The sequence below is a fragment of the Oreochromis aureus genome, linkage group 3, assembly GCF_013358895.1.
Source record: "Oreochromis aureus strain Israel breed Guangdong linkage group 3, ZZ_aureus, whole genome shotgun sequence".
NCBI lineage: Eukaryota > Metazoa > Chordata > Actinopteri > Cichliformes > Cichlidae > Oreochromis > Oreochromis aureus.
The window spans coordinates 15133830-15160658 of record NC_052944.1 but is presented as its reverse complement, the minus strand read 5'-3'; the positions used below and the strand labels follow the sequence as shown (position 1 = coordinate 15160658).

At 39.6% G+C, this 26829-nt stretch overlaps 1 protein-coding gene across 2 annotated transcripts in view; it reads right to left on the bottom strand.

The window, feature by feature from the left end:
- The window catches only part of pcxb (pyruvate carboxylase b), a 282068-nt gene that overhangs the window by 217512 nt on the left and 37727 nt on the right, over nt 1-26829 (bottom strand). For both annotated transcript variants that reach the window (XM_031736804.2, XM_031736803.2), the window contains exon 10: nt 2736-2854. In XM_031736804.2, coding sequence (XP_031592664.1) covers nt 2736-2854 — 119 coding nt within the window. The remainder of the gene's footprint in view (nt 1-2735; nt 2855-26829) is intronic.

Sequence of the window (26829 nt, the reverse complement as noted above, 5' to 3'; positions counted from 1 at the left end):
ATCCAGGGTCTTAAATCAATAAACGTGTACCTCTTAGGGGCACTGGCAAGGCAATACAATCAGCCACTTTTTCCAGGTACACCTGTTCAACTCCTTGTTAAAGCAAATATCTAATCAGCCAATCACATGGCAGCAACTTAATGCATTTAGGCGTGTAGACACAGTCGTGATGGCCTTCTGAATTTCAAACGGAGCAGCAGCTGCTGGGATTTTTCTAAACAAATAGCTCTATGATTTACAGAGAACGGTCAGAAAAAGAGAATATCTAGAGAGCAGCAGTTCTGTAGAAATGCCTTGATGCCAGAAATCAGAGGAGAATGGCCAGACTGCTTCAAGCTGATTGGAAGCCCGTAGGCCATCTCCGAACAAACGTTAAACCTTAAAGCTGATGGCCTACAGCAGCAGAAGCCCACACCAGGTGCCTCCTGTTTGCCTGAACAAGAAGGATATAATACAGGCTCACCAAAAACTGCACAAGTGTTGCTGATCACGTCGATCCCTTTCTTAATACAGTGTACACATCTGTTGATCATTTCCAGCAAGATAAAGCACCACGAACAGTGGACCGTCTTTTGCCTTTAGACCAGACTGAGGGCAAAAGACGGTCCAACACAGTACTATCAAGTTGTACCTAATAAATTGGCTTTCAAGTCTTTCTGGCTCAAAGTTTTAGGCACAAGAGTTCTTAATAAATTTTTGGTTTGAATAAACCAAGCTCTCACCTAGTCAGACAACCCTGAAGGCAAACTTCTCCTTAAATGACCAAAATCTGGACTGATAAGAAACGCCGAACCTTAAATGCCGTCTTTCAAATAATTAGTGCAATTACCTACAATTTAAGGGCACACACTTAAACATAGACTAATGAATGGTTTCAGAAGACTCTTCCAATACTAGTAGTTCTTTGACTAAATTATCACCATAGCAAACATTTATTGATGTTTTTCCTCCACTCAGAGCTTATTAACTGTGCTGCAATGCAAATCGCTCACTCTAAGGAAAAAAAAAAAAAAAAAAAAAAGACCAAAGGAAAGATAATGCAAGACAAGAGTGTGGAAACTGATTAAGAAGAAAGAAATCAAGTTGTCAGTCATGTGTTTGCCATGTGCAGCAGGTGTTTCGTTTCCACCATCTGCCAATAACTTAGTGTTAGTAGCAGTGGTTAGTGTGTCAGCTCTGTTTATTAATGCAGCAAATTAGGCAGAAAATCCTACATTAATTAGTCTAATTGTGGTTTTTCTGTGTGTGTACACACATTAGTGCTGAAACCAAGATTTGTCAGTCTTTGTGCAACTCCAGTGCCAATGGATCTGTACCTATCTGGTGTTTGTGTCTTATAGTGTGTCTGAAACCCATCTGTGTTGTTTCAGCTGAGCAAATCTCACAGGTCATCAGTAGAGCAGAATGCTATTTATATCTTTCATTATCCTCTTTCTCTCCTCTCCCATTTAAACTTGTCTCTCGACCCTCCTCTGACCTCATCTTGCAGCTTCTCTCTTCACTGATTCCACCTGTTCAGGTTCTCTTCTTTCTCAATCACCTCTCTCCTACAGCCATCTCTTTGTACTTGTCAGCTTTCTATCAATCTCCTTTTCCCTCTTTCTCGCCTTGTCCATTTCTCCATCTTTCTTGCTTTTTGACCATTTTTGCCTCCTTGTCATGTACTTACAACTCCACTCCTCTTCCATGTACCTCTAACATTCACTGCCTTTACTTGAGACAATTTTCAGAGCAGGAAGCTTTTTACATTGATGCAGCTCATTTGTGCTGCCAAAAGTGAAACTTGATTATTCCTACAAAAAAACCTGACGAAGATCAAACATTCTTTAAATATTTGCATGCCCACATGATTTATTGTTACCTACTTGTATAACATGAATATACATTTTTTTCTTACCACAGGATTTTAATCAGCTCAAGGTCTGGACTTTGACTGGACCACAGCAACACCTTGACTGTACAGCCATTCTGATTTGCTGCTATGCTCACTGTTCTATTGAAATACCCAGTTACAGTAGAGCTTTAGCTATTAGACAGCTGGCCTCATATGTGACTCTTGAATACTTTGATATACAGAGAAGCTGGCTCAGTGACTGCAAGCTGCCCAGGTCCTATAGCTGCAAACAAGCCAAAAGTACCACCCTTCCACAACCGTGCCTGACAGTTGATGAGGTGTTTTGTTTTTTACCAAATATGCTATTAAGAATTGATTAATTTATTTTAATTTTTAAGGATTGAATGGTCTGATCTTAGGGTGCTGGGACATTTACCCGTGAGAAGATACTGACATCGAGTTTACGCCCCAGCAAAGTGCCAAAACCTCTGCTTTTATAGGTGTGCTCACACCTGCTGCTGATCAGTTAATCAAGAGCAGTTAATTAGAACCTCGCTGCTGCTTACCCTCTTAACACCTACAGAAGCAGTAAGGGTGTACTTAGCTTCTCACAGGACAGAATTATTTTCACATGACTGTACATTTATTAAGCACCAAGACTTTCTCGCTTTATCTAAACAGATGTCTAGACTGAAGCAGTGACCCAGCTTTGCATTCTGTGCAGCTTGCAAGACAGGCACCGATTTGTTTGTTTTTCAACAATTAAAAAGAACAACCAAAATCTGATTTTTTAGCATATCAGCAGGTCCCAGAGAATCCCCGTCTATGGACCAATCACCCCAAAGAAATGCATGCAAAATGCAACAACCCCAGCATCTACAAAAGGTGAACTTCTACTTACTCTGTGATTTCTTCAGTGACCGTGTGTTCAACCTGGAGTCTGGAGTTCACCTCTATGAAGTAGTGTTTGCCGTGTTTATCCACCAAGAACTCAACAGTTCCTGCGTTCTCGTATCCAACCTGCAGCAAGAAAAGATCACAAGAGAGCAATTTTATAGCTCTTAATTATCCAAGTTGTACTGGTAGCATTAGTTGTGTAAACAATCAAGCAGGAAAACCCACTCATCCTGGTTGAGCCATGAAGGAGAAAAACAAAAGGCCTTCTTACTCTCTTCAGGCAAACATGACTACATAAAAGCACAAAGAATCAGCCTCATGTATTATTTGTTTAGAGAGTGAAGGGCAGTTTTCATCATCTTTCTTTAATGCAAAATAAGGTCATTAATCAAGAGGGATTTATTTCAATCTCAAACACCATTTTCTCTACCACCTCTCATCTACTACACTGTAATTATAATCACAACCCTTGTCGTGTACCTTATACAGCCAATGTGTCGATGTTGTCGGGGCTGGGATCTTGAAATGTCCTTTAAATAATGTGCACAGTGTAGAAGTGCCACAAGGAAAACAAGCAGTGCATAATAGGGGTGGACAAAGGGGTAGCTGTGGCTCAGGTACTGCCCACATACTCCATCCAAGTGCCCTTGGGCATAGCAGGTAAACTCGCATCTCCTTTTGTAGCCGATCCAACATTTGCATGTGAACGGGCAAGTGACAAACTGTGAGCTAATTACAGACTCAACCCTTATTACATATTAACACCTCCACACCCAAACTGATAGATGGGATCCATAGAGAGAGACACCTAGCGTCAAAAGCTCCACGAATATCTGACCCAATACACAACCAATAACTGCTCACTGCCAATGCATTAAGTCTGCTTTCCCATTACTACTTTCTACTGGAAAGGGGATCTTCAATTAAAATGTTTGAGAAGTTTATATGAAGAAAATAAGGGATGATGGTTAGTGTAAAAGACCAGGATCTCACACAAACAAGTCCGACCCTACAGGCTATGGTCATGCAATCTCTGCAGTTGTCCTGTTGTGTCTAGCACCTGGAGGGAGACCTTTGGGTCCTGTGGGCACCATAGTGGGGGGCCCCCCTGAGCTGGGCTTCTTTTGGCATATACCACTGACAGCTGAACAGATTGGAAACTGAGAAGTCCTAAGGATGATTTAACACCCTGGGTTTTTTGTTGGGTTTTTTGTTGTGTTGCAAAGCCATTTCTGATTAGTCGTTGTGGAGCGTGTTGGTCTCAATGTTCTGAAGGGCTAGACCACTGCTACATCAAAGTAGCGTCGCCAATGAACACACAACCGTGCACATCAGGTGCAGTCAGAGCTGTGCAGTGCACAGAAGCAAAACTATAACAATGGAGCTACCAGTTCAGCAGATCACAAACATGTTGATTTTATACTGCACCTCGGAGGCACAGATCATTAATGTTGAATAGGTTTTGATATTCGGTCTGAATGTGACTCACTTTCTAACAACACTCAAAAGCCTTCCAAAAAAAAAAAAAAAAAAGGGGGCGCAAACTATATCTCACGACTTCCACATAAGTCAGCCAACAAATATTCTCTTTTTGGCACAGTTATGATGTTCTATTAATCAGAACTATGAAATCCACCATAAAAAATTCCTTTGTTTTATGGAAAATTGCATTTTAACCTTATTTTTAAAGAAAACAAAAAGGCTACAAACAAAGGAGAATCATCAACTGGTTCTTTTCAATTTCCACTTTGATTTTAATGTCAATTTCAAGTTTGAATTACAGGATTTGCAGCTTTTTGAACTAGTTGTTTATTATAGTTCATGTTTCTTCCTTACAAACTGAGTTTTTGGAATGACTCAGTCTAAAAGAAACTAGTCTTGCACCCGATCATAACTGTCCCAAACAAAATCCAACTATATAATCACCTTGTATAATTGGTATTCTTTGAAACTGCACGACTCCAAATGCTTTCCGGCTCAAAGCTGTACATCGCTGCTCTCAGAGTAACACACCTCTGATGGAAATTAGCATGTTAGCAGGCCAACACGAGCGCTTTCCATTCATTCATCTTTCAAACTCCCACTTTGGATTGTCTCAGCACCAGTTTAATTTCACCCAGTGGGAGCTGCATACAGAGTGTAATTGGAATATAAATGCTACATAAATAACCTTTATTATCGTGACCATAATTTCGAGACTGGGCAGATTCACACAAATTACAATCCTGATGTGAGCAAAGCAATGTGATTGGTGTACCAACCATGTTCGGTTTCGACAATCAGACCAGCCCGAGTTCCCCAGATAACATCCCAGTGATTATTCCTATAATCAAAGCTTTGTCATTATTTGAAATCTACTTCATTTGAGAAATGGAAAAAGCAACACGCAAATGTTAGAATAAAATTTAAAGGCCACAAGTAATCAAATGTCCAAAAACTTACTGGAAAAACGCAAATCTTGTTTTGTTTTTCCCCCCTCCCTTGGGGCCCAGATATGAATCACCAGGAAAAGCCAACTGCAGCATCCACAGCTTTATTATATAAAAAAAAAATATTTTTTCTTTTTTAAGTGACTGTTTCTCTCCCCCCTCCTCTGTAGTGTTGAGCTTTTTATTTAAATCAGACTAGGATGAATTCACCAAGAGAAATTAAGGACCTAAATTGCTTCTCTCCTGTATTTAAACAAACATGCTTGTTTAGTTCTTAATTGTTAAACCAGCTTAATGCCTTCAGGATTGCTTTGATTTCCATTTGGCGATCATAAATGTTAAGACATTCAAACGGGCAGAGGAAAAGACTGAGATTGATTGCAGAGACAAAGATGGCCCTAAGCTAAATTGCAGCAATTAGACTCTGGCAACTAAATAAGACTTGAACAGAGCCTCGCTGTTGTGGAAACAAAGTGAAAAATAAAACCAGGCTAGAACATGGGTCTGTAATCAAACTGTCCATGTGAGTAAAATAACACCTGCTTAAAATGTCTTATTAATCCCAAAACTTGTAGAGTTGCATCAGCCCCCAGAAAACTCATCTCAAGTAAACAGATCAGGTGTATAATATGCAGACTCACATGCAAATTCATGCATCAAAAACTAAAATAAAAATACAAAATTCAGAAAGTAGTGACTGCTCCTCAAAGAAAAACAGACCTATTTATGGAAACACCTAAAAATTCCACCAAAAAACAGACTCAAAGCATTCACAAGCACAGAGAAAACTTAGTCTTAAACACATGCAAACATGGACACTGGAGCTCATGAAGTGCAAACATAAAACCTATGGATACAAAACATGTACACGTTGAGAGCTCTACAGTTTAGTACACTAGCTGACGTGAGAGTGTTTGCTGGAAATTACAGTTTGTGCACATTTATGTGTGCATACTAGCTATATGTCCTGATCTCTGGTGATGGCACAACTGCTGGGCTACTTTGTGTACACACATTCCCAGAATGCCAGTTTTCAGCCTGATTCACCTTTGCCTCAACCTTCTGCATGAAGCCAGTTTTTTGATCCAAGACTTCATAGATGAATTCGCATGGAAAGAGATGAGAAAACACACTGCAGCCTTCAAACAGACATGTAAACACACACCTCCATCCACTTCAAGTGCACACAGACTCCCACATGTACTGTACCAGTGTGTGTGACTCCATATTGCACTGGTGTTTTTTTTTCCCCCCCTTGCGCTCACACACTGAGTCAGTGAAGTAGCAGCCAATGTAACAGATTGAGCGGTCACCGTTTTATAAGGTCTGGCAGCCAAGTCAATGAACTGTACTAGCACAAGGAGAGGTCACCAGCATGCACATGAAAGCATGCGCACAACACACGCACACATTTCTTTAAGCATCTGTAAAAAGCATAAGGAGCATTTACACATTTAGCTCCCTGCTGCAAGTGTTTGATTCTGCTTAAATGATCCCAGCACTGATGAATGGACACTGGTGTATAGATTTGAATAAAAAGTGACAAAGACTGATAGCAGGTATTGTACGAGGTAGACGGAGTCAGAGTGTGAAACAAAATGCATTAAGAACAATTCACGGTGCTGAGTGTCAATGGATGAAGGAGGGAGGGGAGTTGAAGTTAAAACTGATGGATGATCAAACGAGGACAAAGACAAAGACGGGGGAAGTGTTCAGAGACGGTGGAAACAGGACAGAGTGAAAGTAGATTAGAGGAAGTATTCAGAGGTAAAATAGCAGAAAACTTAAAATGATGGAGGCCCGTCTCCCTGGTTACCCTCTCTACACATACTTTAGCTTGAAATCATTTACAACTTGGTAACAAGTTGAAATTAAAACTCAGCAGGAACTTGTCATCTTTGGCAGATGCACAGTACCCACTGAAACCCAAAACACCTTGATCATATCCAAGGGGAGCAAAAAATATGTAGCAGTTTTCCTTATTGAACACATCTTGAAAGAAACTGACCGTCTTCCACTCCTATCTTCTGTCTATACAATACAATGACTAATTGCTAAAGCCACCTTATTTTAATAAAACCACTTGACAGTAAAATATGGCAAATATTTCCATGGAATATATTATGGGACAGTCTGCTGGTGATCTATAAGCCCAAGAACAAACTCGAGAAAATAAACAGCGGACACAATCATTAGCATCTCTTTATCTTTATCCATGACTAAGGAGCTTGGAAAGAAAAGTGTCTGGACTTCTTTGAGTTGCTTAAAGACGTTTTAACCTCTCATCCGAGAAGCTTCTTCAGTTCTAAGGGTCAATTGGTGGGGAGTCCACCAATCCACCAAGTCCATCCTTCTCGGATGAGAGGTGAAACGTCTTTAAGCAACTCAAAGTCCAGACGCTTTTCTTTCCAAGCTCCTTAGACTACGATGACCTGGATGACTGAGAACCTTCACAGACATCTTTATCCATGTTTTTCTAGTTGAATCTCACTTTTTCCATGTCTTACAATAATGATTGTGACATAAACTCAGTGCCTCTTCTAATGATGACAGCTAGCTTTTCATTGCAGTTCTTGTGTAATTTGGCATACCTCATCCTCTCCTTGTTTCCCTTAATAAAGGCTTCTTGGCAGTCATCCTATTAGGAGCACTTCCGATAAAACTTGTCAACAGTAGATGATAAACTATACTACCTGGCAGTTTGACTTTTTCCTGTTTCTTAAGGACATGACTTGCAGAAACTGCTCATCTGTTGTAAATAGTTGTTTTTAAGTCGTGACATTTGTCCTCCACTTGAACAGTCTTCTTTTATTAAAAGACAATACACACCATTCCTTATATATATCTGGTAATCACTTTGATGTAGTGAATAAAATATTTTATGCATACGTTGAGCTCTTATGTTGGCATTTATGTATAGATTAAACTTAATGGGAACAAATGATCTGTTTTTGTGACAAAATGCACGTAACAAAGTACCTAAAAGGTATCATTTAAAATTTGTTGTGTGTAGACACAGCACTGGTTCGCCCAGAGTTAAATGCCTTTTTATGTCTGAATGATTCACAGGTCAGTGTTAAGTGGCTTTAAAAAAGGAAAAAAAAAAAAAACTCTATAAATGGTCAGATGCAAGGACTGGACTGAAAATGAGAAAAAGCAGCCAAAGTTCAAGAAAAAAAAAATAAAAAAAATAAAATAAAATAAAATCTGAAAGACCTTCAGAAAGCCAGAAATATTACAAGAAAGTCTGTCTCCTTAGAAACAGAAAGGAGGGCTGGATTAAGACTTTTGCACAACACAGTTTTTAATGATCATCTTCTGTAACCCCAAAAAGTCAACAGCTTTGAGATCAGCTGTTAGGTTTGGCTGGTACAGTACTTTTTCACAGTCACGTGTTTTCTGATGGCCCTGCACACCGACTCATCTTTTACCTACTGCCTCTAGGCTGTATTTAGCGGTGATGTCACTGATCTCTTGTTTTTGAGGCCAATTCATCTTTGAGCAATTTGTTATTAACTTTTCTAGTCCACACAGGGTGGCTGAGTTCAGCGCTCACTTTGTGTAGAATAAACAAACCCGATCGAAGGACTTCATCAGCCGAATAAACGGTCGCAATCAGTTGCGTTTTTCTTTATATCGGTACCCTGAACACTGCCACCACCTCTGCATGCTACTAGACAGTTATCACCCGATTCACTCCTGAATGGACGATATCGAGAGTTAAACATGAACTGGGAGGCAGTACAAATGATTCAACTATGACGACGTCAAGACCTTTTTTCTCACAGATTGTGTCTGCTTCTGTGTGCATTTCGCTAGGTTTGCACATCTAAAGTACTTTGTTAGGTATATTTTTATATTTGCTTACGACAACAGCATAAATGGTCTGTCACTTATTAGAAAGGCTCACTAGGCTCAGTATCCAAACAGCAGAAGAAAACAAGAAAAAAGGGGGGCTTATCGTCAGTGTGTATGGGACTGTTAATATCCAAATTCCTAATTAAAACAAAGATTTGTGTCAAAATACTATTGTAGCTGTTGAACAAAATAGGCACTCTCAAAGAGATGGTTTCTAGCACCAAAGCCTGCAAATCTACTGAATACTGCCAATTTTCATAAAGGTTTTTTTTGACATATCCAGGAAATATTGGGTTCAGCTGGTCTCATAAAGTCTGCCAGAATACGTGTCTTCAGAAATGTCTATTATGTGTGGTGCCCCCACTTTATTTTGAAGCCTACTGCCATTTGATTTCTGCAAGGACATGCACACGCACGAACGCGCAGGCGCACACACACAAAAATCCTGGCAGATGCAAGGCATAACAATACTGTTCATCTTTGAACTAAAAATCAGGAACCTGGCTTAGGATTAGTCATGGAGAGAAGGGATAGAGAAAGAGAGCTTTCAAGATTTATTTCTTAGATTTTCAATTACATTAAGCCCTCAAACCCAGCCTGAAAAAAGTAAAAATTCCTCCTAAATTCCACCACAACATATACACACACAAACACTCCACAGTCACCAGGTCTGCAGACTCACTCAGACTACTTAGTCTAAAAAACAAATGATTGTCTCAAGGTTGTCACTGCCAGATTGCTGTCACAACATGCAAATCCTCTGAGGAACAGCAATATTGATAATTCACTGCACACAAATCCTTCCAATCCCCTGCCATCTCCCAATGTTCCATATCCACCAGACTGACATCGACACACGCTGGGTCATGAAATGTCCAGGGACAGTCATAGTAATGTGCAACAAAGCTCCTAAGCTGCATGTGTGATGTGCAGCACACCGCAAAGCTAGCAAAACAAATCAATCGATGGTACCGATTCTTTAAATGGGCAAGTCTGGTTACATTATTGTGTAACAGCACATTACTGCTCGTCAATTTACTGACAAATAGTGGGATTAATTCAGGGGCTGCAGTTTAGTTCAAAGGGTTGCGTATGGGAGCCATAGAACCATATGCCGTAAAGCTAACGCAGAGTGTGTTTCCCCAGTCTGAGCTTTCCTTTTTTCCCCCCACTGTTCCATCAAATAAAGGATAAAAAAAAAAAAAAAAAAAAAAAAACCCAAAGTAGTGGGATTAAATGATTTGAACACATAATCCATGGTACCGGTGTTATAAACCGGCTTCATATGTATGGAAACAAACATCAGTCACAAGAGAAAACCAAACTGTTCTGGAGTTTAGCAGTTGGTATCGCTGCCATCTGAATTAAGAAAGTCTAAATAAAAACAGTCAAATCTGTTTAAGTTTATTTTGAAAGTATTTCACAAAATCATTTACAGGATGTAGAACATCCTGATGTAGCTATTAATCAAGAAAATGTCTAAAAATGCCTTTAAAGAGATAAGACGCCCATTGCTTAACACTTTTTTTTACTAGCGTTACATTTAGTCAATGTCCTGAACAGAACTGAATTTCCCTGAATAGAAAAGATTGATTCCTTTATTGTCAGTGTACTTAACATTGTGCAGTGAAACTGAAGCAGAGCTTATGTTTCAGCACAGTAGCATTCAAATACACTCACTTTCATCAGTCACTCTGCAGATTAAAATAAAATATAGCATAGATAATAAAGTAAATAAACTATAAATACAGTTTTGCGAAAAGACCAATCCATCACATTTGCTTTGTGAAGCAAGGTCTCTACTTATTTAACTTCAAGATCTATTTTCTCGAGCCGACTGCTTCTCTCTTTAAGTATGGTGGACAAGTTCTTGAATGCAAAGTCTCCTTCGTGGCTCTAAAACTACAAAACTTGAACTTATCAAATATGACGTTGGCAAGATTGGAGAAAATGTACTGTAGTTCAGTTATTCAGAAGTCAACTGATGTAAAACTTCCAACATAATGAGCATAATCTACTGCATTTACATATATGGTAGGTCTGGAGGTTTCAGACTTGCAAAGCTACTGAAGCGTTCTCGTCTCAGAAGTACATGCTAAGGCAAAGCTTCCTTTACTTGCTCAAGGGCAAAATGAGTAAAACTGTTTTTGGTGTTTTTGTTTAAATGACACTCTTCTCAATTTTCATTAAACCCCAGGAGAAAACTTAACCCTACATGAAGGCAGCAGAGTCCCGCCATCTGGCTCATTTTGAAAGCAGTGAAAAAGTTGATGTCACAAAAGCTCATATAGGCTAAACTTTTTCAGCCTTTTGTATAATATGAGGGAATCAAAATATGAAAATAAGTCGTTTTAGCACAAGTTTTCAATGCACAGTTGATTCACAGAGCAAATATTACATAAATCCTACAATACATCGCTTTAACTGCGGCTCTCATTTTTTCCTCTTCTCTTGTGGGGATTGGAGTTAATCTGGTGCCAAGACTTTTTGTAATCTGATCCAATTCCCTTTCAGACTTGCAACACACACACACACACACACACACACACACACCACAGCTGATACAACCACAGAAAAACACCAACATGCACACGCGCTCAAATAGATCAGCTACATTTCAGTGGTGCCACCTCTAATCCCTTTGCTGCAGACGGCTACCAAAGCGGTGCAGCTCAGCCTACCAAAACAATGCACAGCCTAAGAGCACACATAGGCACCAACACATAGTAATGCACACAGATATTTATATACACACACACGCAAAATTGATCATAAGTTTATTTTGTTTTCACACACACAAAAAAACATAATGAACACATCCCTGTATGCACACACACTTATATATTCATCCCAGCTGTAATGGAAAGGAGCTTGACCAGAAGCCCTCCATCCATTTACAAATCATGAATTCATCCCTTCATTCCAGCTGCTTGTCATTTCTTTCTCTGTCAGTGATGCCTGTCCATACTCTCACTTCTACTCTCTGCTTGTGTAATTAAGATTCAGGTCATTCTCGCGTCTTCATAATAGCCATTTTCAACCACTTGCAGCTTCATTTTTATGCCCAGTCATTTGCAAGACAAAGCGAACAACTTGTTTGGTCTTCAACAGAAAACCAAACAGACTTCAGGAAGAGCATCATGGGTATGAACACTGTCACAGATATGTAAAGCAGGGATGAAAGAGTAAAACTGATAGCTCTGTTTAGAGGGTTTGCTGGTGATTTCTCTGTAACTGAAGCAGCACTTATTTTGGAGTTGTTTGCTACTGTGGTCTTGTGACAAACTCCTCTCCTGTGATCATGTTCAGTAGATGCGATCGTTTTGCCACAATCACTCGTAGACCGCATCCCAACATTTACTAATTAGCAGTAATCACCAAACTGCTGAGTTTTTAAAGGTGTTTAATCATGAAATGCCTCAAAGATTTGATTAACTGTCATTAAATGTTGCACAAATGGCAAACTCAGAGATAATACATTAAACAAATAATGGAAACATCTGTTGAAAACATGGATGTATTTTGATTTTTTATACTCTTCAGGCCATCAGAAGATGGCTGGCAAACAGACCATGTATAATTAAAAACAGAAATATGAGGGATGGAGAGAAAACAAAAAAGAGGCAGTTAAGACATAAGAGAAAAGGAGTTTTATATACCTAAGTGTAAACTCTTGCATTGGCAGCCCCCCCACTGTCCACTGCCCTCTGATCACTGCCTTTGCTTTTCTCCCTTCATCTTTCTTCTTTTCCTTTACATGGCAACAAGTCAAAAACGTTACTTACCCACCATCATCTCCCCCTATGTGGTCCACTTTCATCTCTTTCCTTTCCTGTTATGCTTACCAAGCTTTCAGAAATTAAGTCTTCACGATCCCAAAAATGAAACAAAACTTTATAAGAAAGAGGAAAAAAAAGGAGCAAGTGTCAGTGATTATGGGAGGAGACAGATGGCAGAAGAACCATGAACAGGACAGAGACAAAGCATCGAAGCGATGAGGGAAGGTAGATGTTGAATGGAGCAGATGGCTGGACAATGAACAGACAGTAAGAAAATGATGCAGCTAAAGACAGATTTTGCTTATAACTTCTTTTCCTAAACACCTGTAGATCTGCTGGAAGAGACCCTGGCAGGGTGTTAATGAGAGGCTTGGTGATGAATAACGATTGAAACGTGTGGCGTAAACCTGATGAAAGGAAAGGCCGTGGGGATGAGCAAAGCAAAAAGGCTGAAAGTTGCGAGTACATACATGCTACTACTGTGCAAAGCTGACAGTTTAAACAAACACCACTCATGGACATGGACTAGGTAAGACGGTCTATAACTTAGCTTTCTACAGCAGTAGCAGATTAAAGCACTGCTCCAATGAAGCCTCAATAAACAGCATAAAGGACGTGTCACATGCTTCCTTTTCCATATTTTTTATTCTTATGCCCAATTTGTAAAGTCTTCAGCTCCCCCAAGAGTAGAATGGAAAAAAAAAAAGAAAAGAAAAAAAAGATGCTGTATGATGTGCAAAAGGTAAAATAATGACAATAAGAAATCCTATGATGATATGAGACAAATCGGAGCTAAGGTGTATATGATGAGAACTGAATTTAGATGCACTTATTAAAAGATGTGGAAAATTGTTCAACCTGCATTATTTCTGTGCTTTCAAGTAGCTATTGCATAAACAAAAGTCATTCTGTAGCTGCAGAAAAACAGTTTCAATTATTTCAGTCATGATGCATCAATGTCGTCAACGAAAAATATATAAAAATTGATCCTTCGATATTCCCTCACATTACTGAGAGATCGTGTGAACTAAGCAGAAGCTGCAAGACCATCAGCCAACAGTGTGATAGGAGGTGTACAGAGACTGGAAGCAATGCACTCATAAAAAGTGCGCACAGAAAGAAGGGATGTGAAGAGGGAGAGAAATACACACAGATTTTAAATCAATATAGCTACAGACAATACCTAACAGGAATTTACAATCCACATGTGGACACACAGCATTGTGGGCTCATAAAACCTGATGTTTACTATCAATTAATTTTAAAAAAGTCCAACTATAACCATAACTTTACTTGTACTGCAGAGACAGAAACAGAAATACAGACTCATCCTAAAATAACACTGCACGGTTCAGAGAAAGTTTCTACAGGCTGATTCGCTGACAGCAAGGCAACCCAAACTGTCACATTTTATGACACCAAAAAAATAAACAGCTATACAGAAAGAGAGAGAGTGGCTATTTTATACATCTTCTACCACGTGTATGTGCTAGGGGATCATTTTTCCTGTAGAAATCTAATGGCGTCAACTTTGGCCCTTAGAAAATGTTAGGCAGCCAACTTTTATACATCTTATTGAAAACATACAACATAACTAAAAATCTGATTAACCTACAGCTTGGAATTAATAGTTAGGTGCTATATAATACCCAAAGACCCATTTATAGATATTAAAATAAATATTTTAATCTTAAAACAGGCTGCATCTCAAGACACCTACCAGCTCCCTCTCCATTCAATTTTTCTCCCTTCCATTCTCCCCATCTCTCTGAAGCCTGCAATATATATGAGGCCATAACATTTTATACAGGTCTTTCTGATCCTCTGCCCTATTTCTAAAGGCCTCCTCTCAATCTGTCTCCTCCCCGCTGCCTCAATCTACTCCTCTTTCCACTGCTTATTCTGCCAACTTTTAGATGAGTGCTGCTCTCATGCTCATATCAATGTACACGGCCAATGTTTCTCAAAAAGACATCGCCATAGCTGGTGCACAGTCTAAGCTCTGATGCAAGTAATTTGACGAAAAACTCGATGTTCACTGCTGATGAACAAGACGCTAAAAGACATCTGCTGGCACTTTCTTGGCAACATTGCACAAAATCTAAACAGAAAAGAAACCAAGCAATCGAGTGTACACAACCACATACTAATAAAAATGTGGTTTTCAAACTTACTCCAAAAATCCGACAACAAAAGCTCACCTTTAAAGATGGATTCCAACTTTCTGAAAAGCCAAACATACATGCATGAAGATAAAACTTAGACTGAATGCCATTTCTACTCTACAAAAGGCGAGGACTCCAATTCCCAGACATGAAATGGCATCACTGCTCTGCTCAGTTGCATTCTGCACTTCTTTACTTCGACAGACCCCCACAGCTTAGGTGAATATGAGAAAGCACCAGCACTAAACCTCCCATCAAAGTTATTTATATTCTTTAAGCTAAAAAAAGTAAAAGCTGAAAAAAAACAAAAAAACAAACACCCTCTCAGAAACACTGATATCTGGTATAAATCTGAGATACCCTCCTCTCATCTTTCACGTGGGGAAGTGCACATTTCAGAGCAGGACTGGTCTCAAAATATGGTCCAGCAAGGGCGTAAGGAAGATAGGAGACCTTTATTCGAAATGCAGCTTTCTTCCATTTGGCGCCCTGTACCAAACATATGACATTTCTAAAAGGCAGCGCTTTAAATCTCTTATACCTGGAAACCTAAAAAAGGTCAAATTTCTATTTTTTCACAACCTTGATGTCTTATGATGACGAGACCACCATAGGTCAGCTAGAGGTGGGAAAGAATAGACACTCGAAAAGATACGAATAGTTGAATGGGAAATGTGATGTTTTAAGTGTATTGTAAAGCTATTACAATACAAGATGCTAATGAAAACATATCACCCTGGAAAAGCTGAGCCATTTGTCCCGCACACGGTGCCTTTTTCTTAACATTTGTGTCTGTTTGTGAGGGGACTGTTTAAAGCTGAACGCAAATTAAAGACTGCTTTTCAGATTGCATCTCATACCCCTGGTATGTAGATACCCAATAATGTGTGTTCCAGGTATACATCCAAACTACCTTACTGGTAACTGTAAGCAGTCAAGCCCAAATCAGTCATCCTCTTGCAGTCAGAAGGACAAACTTATGGAGAAATGCTACATTACACTGCAGATACTGACTTATACAATCAGCAGTTTTTGATCTCGACTTCCATTACTTGGTTTGTATTTAATCTTTAGCGTTTTATTATTAATGTTTAATATATGATGAAGGTCTAAGAGCAGTCTAATAAAAATGTTCCAAATACAAACATTTAGCCTTCAATACTTTATTTTCATAGTACACGTGTAACCGTTTTACATCACCAATCAGTCACATTGCAAGAATCTCTGATGTAAGGGCAGCAAGTCGAGCAGCATGTACAGAGAAAGAGCCAAGGACCTGTCAAAGCTCAATAGCGCGCAGCTTTGGTTCGTTATTAATTACAGCTGCAATATGATCAAATGTTTGCAGTGAAAAGCAGATTGCTTTAAACCTCAGGGTAAGAATATCCTCCATTTCAACCTGGAATTAAATCTTTTTAAAGAAGTGGGGAAGTAGGAAGTACCGACATCAAGTCACACAATCAGAAGGTAAGAAAGTATTTTGACAGTAATTCTTTCCAATCATGCTTGCTAAATGTTGATTTTGCTGGGATGAGGAACACCCCTCAGACCTTGAAAAAATTAAGTGTTATATAGCAAAAAAGAGCATGTGAGAGTGTGTGCTGAATTCAAATGGTGGTACACACTGCAGGACAAAGATGTTCAGTCTTATTCTCAAAGTCTCCCGTTACCCCTTCAACTGAGCGCACAACATTTTTCTCAAACCTCACTTTTCATATTTTGCACCCTGCTAAAGTTTAGGACTTTGCATTTTTCTTCACTGCTCCCCATTCATTTCACCTCACCAAACCTCCCCTCTTTCTTGAGTCAGCCTCTCCCCACATCTTTCTTAATAATGTGCATCATTTCTCATTTTTTGTTAGGTCAGCTAGCTCCTCCTCCCTCTCTTCCACTTTGCTTTTATTTCTCTCAGTCGGTCCCCTTTGTCTCTCACTCTGCCCTCAATCACCCTTCGCTCTGTCAGCAGTTAATGGAAGCATAATGAGCTTGTTGTCTATAAAATGATGAGAAGTAGGAATGAATGCAGCTGTCTAATGATCAAAGGGTACAGAACAGAACAAGGCCGGACCAAAGGAGGGCACAAACACACATGGCTATACACTAATGCAAGCAGGGTGAACACACACTGCTGCAAACACTGTAATGTTTACTAATGTAGACTGGCGCGCGCCCCGAATCAGACACAAACAATCCATTCTCAGCGGAAATGCATGTTTAGCAACTTAGCAACCTAAAACTCAGGCTAAAATACAATTGTTCCTCCTAATATCCACTTGCTTCCCTACTCCCTCCTCCCCTTCACTCCCTCAGTCTCACACAGAAATGGGTTTTCAACTCCCTAAAAATGCAGTTCTGTGCACACTCCTGAGTGCAGCTGCATTTGTGTGCGAGCCTAAGATTTGGCTGTAGTCTGGATGACAACACCCACACTACAGCATCTGACACAGCTGAAAGGAGATGAACTGGAGAGAAACAGGAAACAAAAAGGAAACTGTAGCGGCAAAAAAAAAAAAAAAAAAAAAAAAAAAAAAAAAAAAAAAATAGGAGCGAAGGGGGTTTGTTATCATTTGCTGCCAGCTCTACGTGTGTGTGTCGTGTCAATCTGATACATTTCATGCATCACAATTAGTGTCAGCAAAATGTAGGATGTGCACTGATCCGGTACAGAATTATGAGCACTTGACTAATAGTGTGTTGTTCACTCTTGATGCCAAAACAGTCCTGACCCACTGAGGCATGCACTAGACCTCTGAAGGTGTGCTGTGGTATCTGGCACCAAGATGTTAGCAACAGATCCTTTAAGTCCTGCAAGTTGCGACGTAGGGCCTCCATGCATTGGACGTTTGTCCAGAACATCCTTCAGATGCTTGATTGGATTTAGATTTGGGGAATTTGGAGTCCAAGTCAATACTTCAAACTCGTCGTGCTCCTCAAACCATTCCTGACTCATTTTTGCTTTGTAGCAGGTGTCACAGTACCATCCACTCAAGGATTTGGCCACTGGGATGTGAAGGATGTGGGTTGAAGGATGTGGGTAGAAGGGCCTCTGAGTGTACCAAATTGCTCTCAATATAATGACATGGGCAGGTGTGAGATACAAATGTTTTGAGGAAGCGGGCACTTAAGCATCTCTGAGTGTTTTGCTTCCTTCTTTTTGTTTATTTGGAAATTATCATTATTTTTATGTCTCGTCAATGAAATACTGACCTGTCCACAGCACAGGGTGAGAAACCGTAACTCAAGACCAATCAGCCTGCGTGAGCTAGCCCAAATCCCCTGAGTAAAGACTGAGTGAGTGGAGGCACGGTCATTTGCCTAGTGAGCCCAGAGCTGTCCAGGTAATACCACACATATCTTGCACCTCGTGTGTGGCACTGTTCTCCAATTGAGCCTAGAGTGACGCAAAATTAATGTTTTACGCACATAGACACAAAGTGGTTCAGTGACCATGACACAGGGCACATTATCCTCCTGAAAGAGGCCACAGCCATCAGGGAAAACCATTTCCATGAGAGCAGGTACATGGTCTGCAGCAATGCTTAGGTAGGTGTTACGTGTCAAAGTAACATCCACATGGATGGCAGGACCTAAAGTTTCCCAGTGGAACATTGCCCAAAGCATCGCACTGGCTCCACCCACTTGCCTTATATTGTCAGTTGTGTAGTTATGACTGATCAGTGTATGGTCACAGTATCAATGTCTCCATCTACAAACTTTAAAGAACATAGATAAAGGATATAAAGCAAATAACGGCTTCCCACTGGAGCCATACTAAATGCTTAATCTTTAACTCTCTTGCAATGTTAGGTGAAGTATTATCAATGATTCTGCTGCTTGGTCACCATTACTGTTGCAGCCAACAGATAGCCAAACTTGTAGAATAGTCTCCTGATTAACAATGTAGGGATCTAATGAGAATGAGTGATAGATGACCTAATTCTATGAAGAGCAGAGGAATCACTAAAATTACCCACATTTGCCACTCCTTCAGTTCTACTGGGACTTTCTTCCTCTTAAAAAGGGATTTTTTCCTTCCCACTGTCACCACTATCGCCTCACATAAATGGAGATCAGGTGGAATCTGTCTCCACCTTCAGGTTTCTGGTCGCCCACATCTCCAATCTCATTTGGACCCACAACACCAACGCCCTGGTAAAGAAGGCTCAGGAGCAGCTGCAGTTCCTCTGTGTCCTTGAGGAAAAATAACCAAGACTTGAAGCTGCTGCTAGCCTTCTACCACTAGCATGCTCTCCACTGAGAGAGCATGCTCTCCTACTTCCTGGGTATTCCGTGTACAGTGGTTACAACTGAGAACAGGAAGGCTGCACAGAGGGTAATTAACACCAACCTCCAAAAATTAAATAAAATAAAAATAAAAATCCCTGGCTGCCCTCTGCCACCCCTGGAGACCATCGCTAGATCCTCCTGTCTCAGGAGAACAAGGGCCATCACAGGTGACCCCCTTGCACCCCACCCACCACCTGTTTGACAAGCTACTCTCTGGTTAATCAGGTTCCACACCTCCAGACTCACAAACAGCTTCTTTACCAGGGCCATTCAGACTATCCCCCCCCACCCACTCACCTCACCAATCTGAGCCATTGTCTGAGTAACCCTCATCACTCAGGCCTTCACACACTGACTCAGGCCAAGTCTTTTTCTTTGCACCACTTTCAAGCACTTTGAACTGTTCTCTAATGTGTGCCCGTCTTTTTTGTGCACATCCTTGACTCTACACATTTCTCCTGTTTGTTATTTATTCCTGCCGTCTACCATTATATTCTAGCACAGCTGCAGTGAAGCACCCACAACCTCACTGTACATATACAATGACAACAAAAGGCTATTCTACTCTAGTGCCAGCTCATACAGGGTCATGTGTTTGTTGGGGTTTGGGGGCATTATTGTAGGGTCTTTACAATATAAAGCGCCTTGAGGCACCTGTTATTGTGATTCGGATTTATATAAATAAAATTGTAGAACTGGCATTGATTTCAATTCAAACTTTCATTATACACCCAACTAAACTGGCATTCACAGACACAATTACTAATGACTGGGTCTAAACCAACTCTCATCCTTCTGTCTCAATAACAGTCAGTGCCATTGCTGGCAGTAATCTGCCCTATAAGTGAACCCTACAACTTAACATGTGTAAACTACACCTCTCCAGTTACACATGTCAACAGTGCATCCCAGCTGTGTCTTTCTGCACACACCTACCGTTATGGGTATTTCCCCCCCCCCCATCTACAGTACACATCAGCACATAAGGATTCAGGAGAACATCTGGTTAAACATCTGCATCAATGAACAGAGCTAATAACATACTGAATGGTGCAGATCTTCATACCATCAAGCAAACATTTTCTAGTGGAATTTCCTGCGTGCTTTGACGAACATTTCTGAAAACTGAACAGTTTGCAAGATAAAACATAGGAAACTGGATACTTCTCTGAACCCCAACTCATTTAAGGGGACCTGGGAGAAATTAACTGACCAAAGGTCTGACAACTCAAATGTTCAGAGACTTTTTTTGGAAATCATGGACACCAGAGTCTAAAGAAAGAAGCCAAACACTCAAGTGTTAAAAGAAGATGTGATGCAACGCTCGTTAAACCGGCACCTCTGCTGGCACAAATTTAAATATATTTTTCCACAAAGCAAAATTTTGACATTTGGTATATTGTCTCTGCACTAGTTTAATTTAAATAAGCCGTTTAATTGACTAGAAAATCCTCTGGCTTGTTATCAGCTGGGATAGACTCGAGGGTGTTAGTAAATGGATGTATACTTTATGGGTCTTTACATTGCTGCTGAAACAACAGTTTAAACAGCAGAGAAAAGGAAAGCTGTTAAAAAAATGATAAGGTGAAGAAAGCAAGAAAACCCAGAATGTAAATAAGAGAAAGTCAGACCCCAGGGGGAGAAATCATGACATGGTATAGTGGGGATTAAAAAAAAAAAAGTATGATTGAACTCAAAAAGTAAAGGATTTTAAAACAGATTTAAAGACAGGAAGGTGATGCAAGGTCACTCAAGACTTGAATACATTATCCAACACGCATAATCAAGAAACACTGAACTGCTGATGCTGCTAGTATGAACGAGCATGTGTCTAATCTCATTTTATTACAAGTTCTTGCTTACTAACAGAAGTTAAAGGAAGGAATAAGGGGGAAGCAGAGCAATAGCCATGCATATTTCATTATATAGTCCACAGTCCATTATAAGGGTTACAATTTCCACATTCATTCTTCAGCCACAGTTTGTACCAAAGGCCCTGTGCTTTTCTTAAGGAGAGAGCAGGGGTGAAATGATAGTCTCCTCTTCATTCAAATAACTGAAACTTCTACCAGTCTTTCAAATTAAATTCTCCCAAAAGGTAAATTACTTTTCCTCCACCTCTCAGAGAGATTCTAACTTTTACTGCATGTGGCACCACATTATGACTGCGTGTATTGTTCTCATTTCTTCCTCAAGTCCTCATAAGAGCTGATGGGAATTAAAGCTGGTGGTTTTGCACTGCAGTAGACATTTTAGACACTGTGCATTATTAGGATGCAAAGAAATAATTTAATGTAAACTCATCAGGGCTGCCAAATGAGACCCAACAGGAAACACCCAAATGTGACTGATGATTTCATTAGAAGCTCAAGAGTAATTTAGGAGCTTCTGCCCAAAAATGAGGGACTAATGTGTTTCTGGAGGAAGCTGTCCCTCATTAGTTCAAATAGAAAATAGTCAAACTTTCTCGACTACACAGTTTAATGTCAAACAGTACATCACTCTCTCACACACACACACACACACACACACACACACACACCTCTACAGTAGACTCCAGAGCAGTCCATTTCAGAATATTTGGATTTTATACCAGGTGTTGGTGTAGGGTTGGGCGGTATGAGGAGAATCTAATGTTGCAATATTTTTTGGTTGCTTGTTTAAATGACCTCCAAAAACAAATGTTCCATTTAACCATTCACAAATGACTATACGGTCACAGTAAGTGTCTTCCTGTAGTCAACACTAGACCTTTAACAAAAGATAATTAAAAAATAATAATAAATAAAAGAGGACTTCAAGCAATAAGTCACAAGACAAAACAAAACTACTGAAATTCAAAAATTTTTGCTTACAAAAACTAATAAAAAAATGTGATGACCTCAAATTAAGAAAGAAGTCTACATAGTGACTAAAAACGACTGACCAAGAACAGTCACAGGTATCACAGCTGGTTAATTTAACCTTTTCTTTGGTGTGTGGGGAGACGTTGATAAGCCGAGTTTAAAACGGTCTTAATTTTGCAACCACGGCAGCTTATACTCGATGGTTACGATCGGACGTGGGAAAACTCGGAATACGTCGAGTATATTCGATATATTTTGTCTGAGTTGTGAGCTTTTGGGTTTACACATAATATGGGCACTTAAAATTAAAAAAAAAAAAAAAAAAAAAAAGAAGTCAGACATTTGTTGTGCAGTAAAAACAAGTGCAAAGTCAAGAGTTCTTTGCCCTGTTGAAATATATTTGAATATACTTATTTTGAGTAGAATTTTTTTTTGTTTTATTTGTGGCTATACATATTCATTTCTTACCAAATGCATTTAAATGTTTCATAATAAAGTGAAAAAAAAATTGATCATAAGTTCATTTTGTTTTCTCACACACAGTTATGACCTGTGTATCTTTAAAGTTGTTCTTGTTACTGTGACGTACATAAGGTGATAGTCATGTGATATTTTGAAACCTCAGAGCAATCCATTTATGTCTATATGTTGCCAATACAAACAAATGTTTTGAATGGCTCTATATAGCAATATTATCACTTTGACCTTCAGCACAACCTATTGACCTTGAAGAGGTCAAAAGTTAAATGTGACATTTTAAATCTTTCTTACAATAGAAAGTATCGAATAATCCGTTTCTAAGTTATAACCTCTCGTCATTTTCCACCAATAAATCATTAAGTTGACCTTAAAGACCTAGATGGAGGTAAGCCAAATGTTAATGGCTTGTTAAATGTGACCCAGCGACACCCCTACAAAGTTTTATGAGAAATCATTCAAAACTTTTCAAACTATCATGTTTTCAGACAGAATGGTGACACGCACACGCTACCAAAAATAAAACCTTATGTTTTTGGCAGCGATAAAATGTTTGTTTGGGTTTTGTTTTTTGTTTTTTATTAAAAACGCAGATATCATATTTCTCTACTTTAAATCATTAATGTTAATGATTTGCTTTGTTTTTAGAAAACAAATAATTGGGACACTTCAAATTTAGAACCTCTTGTCACAAAAGAGGATCCTGGGCCTAGGATAGAAGCACAAATCCAAACTGAAATCCCCTGGATTTTTTGACTTCAGGCATCAGAGCCAACCACAGAGCAAACGCACTGCTGCAACACCTATAATCATGTCTTTGTTTGACATCTGATGCATTTTGTTGTTGTTTCGATGGTCCAAGGTGAGAGGTTCTCAACAACTCTGAAGGTAAAATTAAAGTGCCGCTTCATTTAGCAGTTTCAGGATAGTTATTCTGCTTCTGTACACCACCCACCCACCCCCACGACCATTTATGGTTTGCTTGTTTAAACCACCGTTCCTGAACATTATGACTAATTGTCTCCCCTCGCCCACCATTTTCTAGTGCACCCTCCATGACATCCGTCCAACTTTCCCTTGGCTGTAATTTCAGAAAGCAGTTGGCAAGAGTCCCCCCCCAACATCAACCCCCCCGGCTGGCGGAAAGAATCAATAACGCCTCTCTTCCTCTAGTCTCAGTCCCAACACCTCACTTAATCCCCCCCCCCCAAAGTCTTCTTCCTCCCAAATTTTTCTATCCTCCCCAGACCGTCTCAGATCGCCAACTCCGTCTGTGGGACTCTACTTCCAAAAAGCTTTTTATGCTCGTCTTAACACAAAAACACTTCCATTCATAATCAGCAACAAAAACAACCCTGCCCATCTCACGCAGAGCTTAAATTTACAAATTCATGCAGTCCACACAGACATGCAGTCTGCTGGCACGTACATACCAGCCACGGATGCTCAAAATAGCACCCATCCAATCACAAGTGCCAATGTCACCCTGACATGGAAGACTCCTGCACCACTTTATGCATCCTACATTTCACAGACCGCAGCAGAATCCGTCTGTGCTTTCTGCACACTGTGCACACAACTATTGACCAAACTGAAAGAGGAGGAAAAAGAAAGAATGCACAGAGTAGGTAACGGAAGAAAGAGAAAGCAATTATTTACTGCTTATTGGTGCTTACAATAAACGTGAGATTAGCTTGTCGTTACAGCCACCTTCTTAGACATCCAATTATCTTTCTTTTGTTTCATCAATGCTGTTGTGTTTCTGCAGAGCGCTTCCTTCAGACCTCTTGTTAATCAACGAGCGGGTGCTACTTTAACATTTTAGTGGAGGGAGTCTGAAATTTAGTTTTCCTATCATTATTTAAAAAACTGACTAGTGTTTCTAAACACTGCATTTACAGCCTCTTTCATCAGAGACTGAATAACTGGGATATGAGAGAAATGAGCAGAACAAGTTTAATTACAATTGCTAATTGATTACTTGAGACAATATGGGATAAATATAAAAGTCTTCTTTTTATTCAACTTGTTTGGGTGCTGATAGTTTGATTTGTTTTACACACAAAATATTGTGTTGGCCTAGTTATACCATTCAAGTTAACAGCATTAATGCGCGTACTGCTAAAGAACTGATTCTCAGGCAGAGAACCAGGTTAAAACAAGGCAGGGGGAGGTTTTGCTTCAAAATTTGATTAATTATCAATTCAAATTTTTTAATTTAAGATAACGTTGCATCTCTAAAAACTATTCAGAGGTCTCAAGCTGAAAATGAAACGTCACACTTTAAATAAAACCGATGAACCAGAACCTCTGACGCTGTAGCTCATCCGGATCATAATCTAGCAGAACTCACAGGTTATCGGGTGTAAAAACTTTGGTTAGAGAGCGGAAGAGCACCAAAACAAAAGGGAAAAACATGGCGGGGTTATCTAGTTTAATATTTCAGAATGCTTTCAGGCTTTTGAGGACAAAAAGGTTGAAGCCACAAATGGGTGTAAACACACAGAAGCATGCTGACAGACTGTTGGTGGGTCTGCGAGTAGAAAAAAAATGTTTACAATCCACTGACCAGCTCCAGAGACAAAGTGTCAGTCTGAATTTGCGAGCCCCCTCCCGTACGTGTCGACGGGGAACATGAATCGTCTCGGCTAGAGCGCGTCGTCTCTTCGCACACAGTCGCCATGGTGATTGACAGCAGAACTAATTCTGCATTTAACACCCTCGGTGGATTGACAGACGTGTGTACACACACAAACAGAGCTTTACAGAAGGACAGGCAGGGCCTGAAAAACCACAGGAGATGGCAACCGAGACACTCGAAACATCGGTCACTAAAAAGACCGCCTTAAATCCTTTAAAAACACAGCAGGTGCTGCCATTTAATAATGGCGGCATACTGTCATACTAGTATCACTGAAAGTCCAAAAATCCAAGACAAAGACCAAAGAGGGAGAAATGGGAATCCTTTCTTCTCCTTAAATGAACTGGCATCCAACAGACAAACACCTGCTCGCTTATTTTTAGGACATCAGTTCTTTTTAGTTCTGGCTGATAGGAAACAATTATGGACTAGAATGATATGTAGTGGTTCTGGTTAGTTAATTGTTAATCACATCTATGAATACAGTTACACAGATGCAAAGGAAAAAAGGTTCATTGTGCAGTTTTTCCCATCATCCTGTTTGTGTCAGCGCAAGGATAAATTAAACTGGTTTAAAATTATTTCAGTATCTCTTGTAAATCACTTCATTACACCATTGAACATTTTTTTGAACTTCTGAAATTCAATAGTCGTTTAACAGCTGTGCCACAACAGCTCAACAAGTTACAAGCAACACAATAAATCTCAATCGGTGCACATTCTGACTTTTGCTGCCCACCTAACGCTAAACTGTACAGTGAAAGATATGCATCTACAATTCTTTTGCTACGTACTTGTTTTTAGTATGAGATCTAAATCTTAAAGTTTCTTTTAATAAAATCCAAATAAATATGAATGAAGTCACTAATTAGGAACAATGAGCCTAAAAGACCGTAGACTGAAGGAGATAATGCATCCATGGTGAGCTAGTAATTGTATTTTGCTCAAAACAATTATCCAAATCAGAAATGACAACTGAACATCTACACAACAAAACAAATATCCAAATGGTTGAAGTTCAGGTACAGCACTACCACTAACAAGCATTTTCTGTGCATGTAAACTAAGAGACTACGCGCCACAGTCACCCTGGTTTATCCTGCTCTGTGTTCCTTTATTGGAAATAATGGTTTGCACACTGCACAACTCCAGATTCTTTATTCATTGCATCCGGTGACGTTTCAAGCACACCCGCTCTTCAGTATTTTTGTTCTCCATGTTCCTTTTTTACAGTGAACATGGGTGTCTCTATTATGTAGGTTTCTAAATTGAATTTGTAATATCTTTAGTAAAATCAAAACTGCTGTTTTGATATGATACAATAAATAAAGTGAAATTAACTAAACCAGCAGTCTCATGCAAACGCAATCATTTTTCACTGAAAAGCAAACAAATCCACAATTAACCAATTTGAATAATATTTGACAAACACCAGTGCGCCCAGCTGTTATGTGAAACTGTGCTACACACGTGTGTAAGCCACTTGCATATTTATCTGACCACCGATATAAAGAATGCTCTTGGGGAGTAAAGCACTGGGGAAAGAAAAAGTATTGTTTTGATGTCTTCATCTCCACATTTCATAATACAAACCGTAGAGGCCATTAGTCATGGGT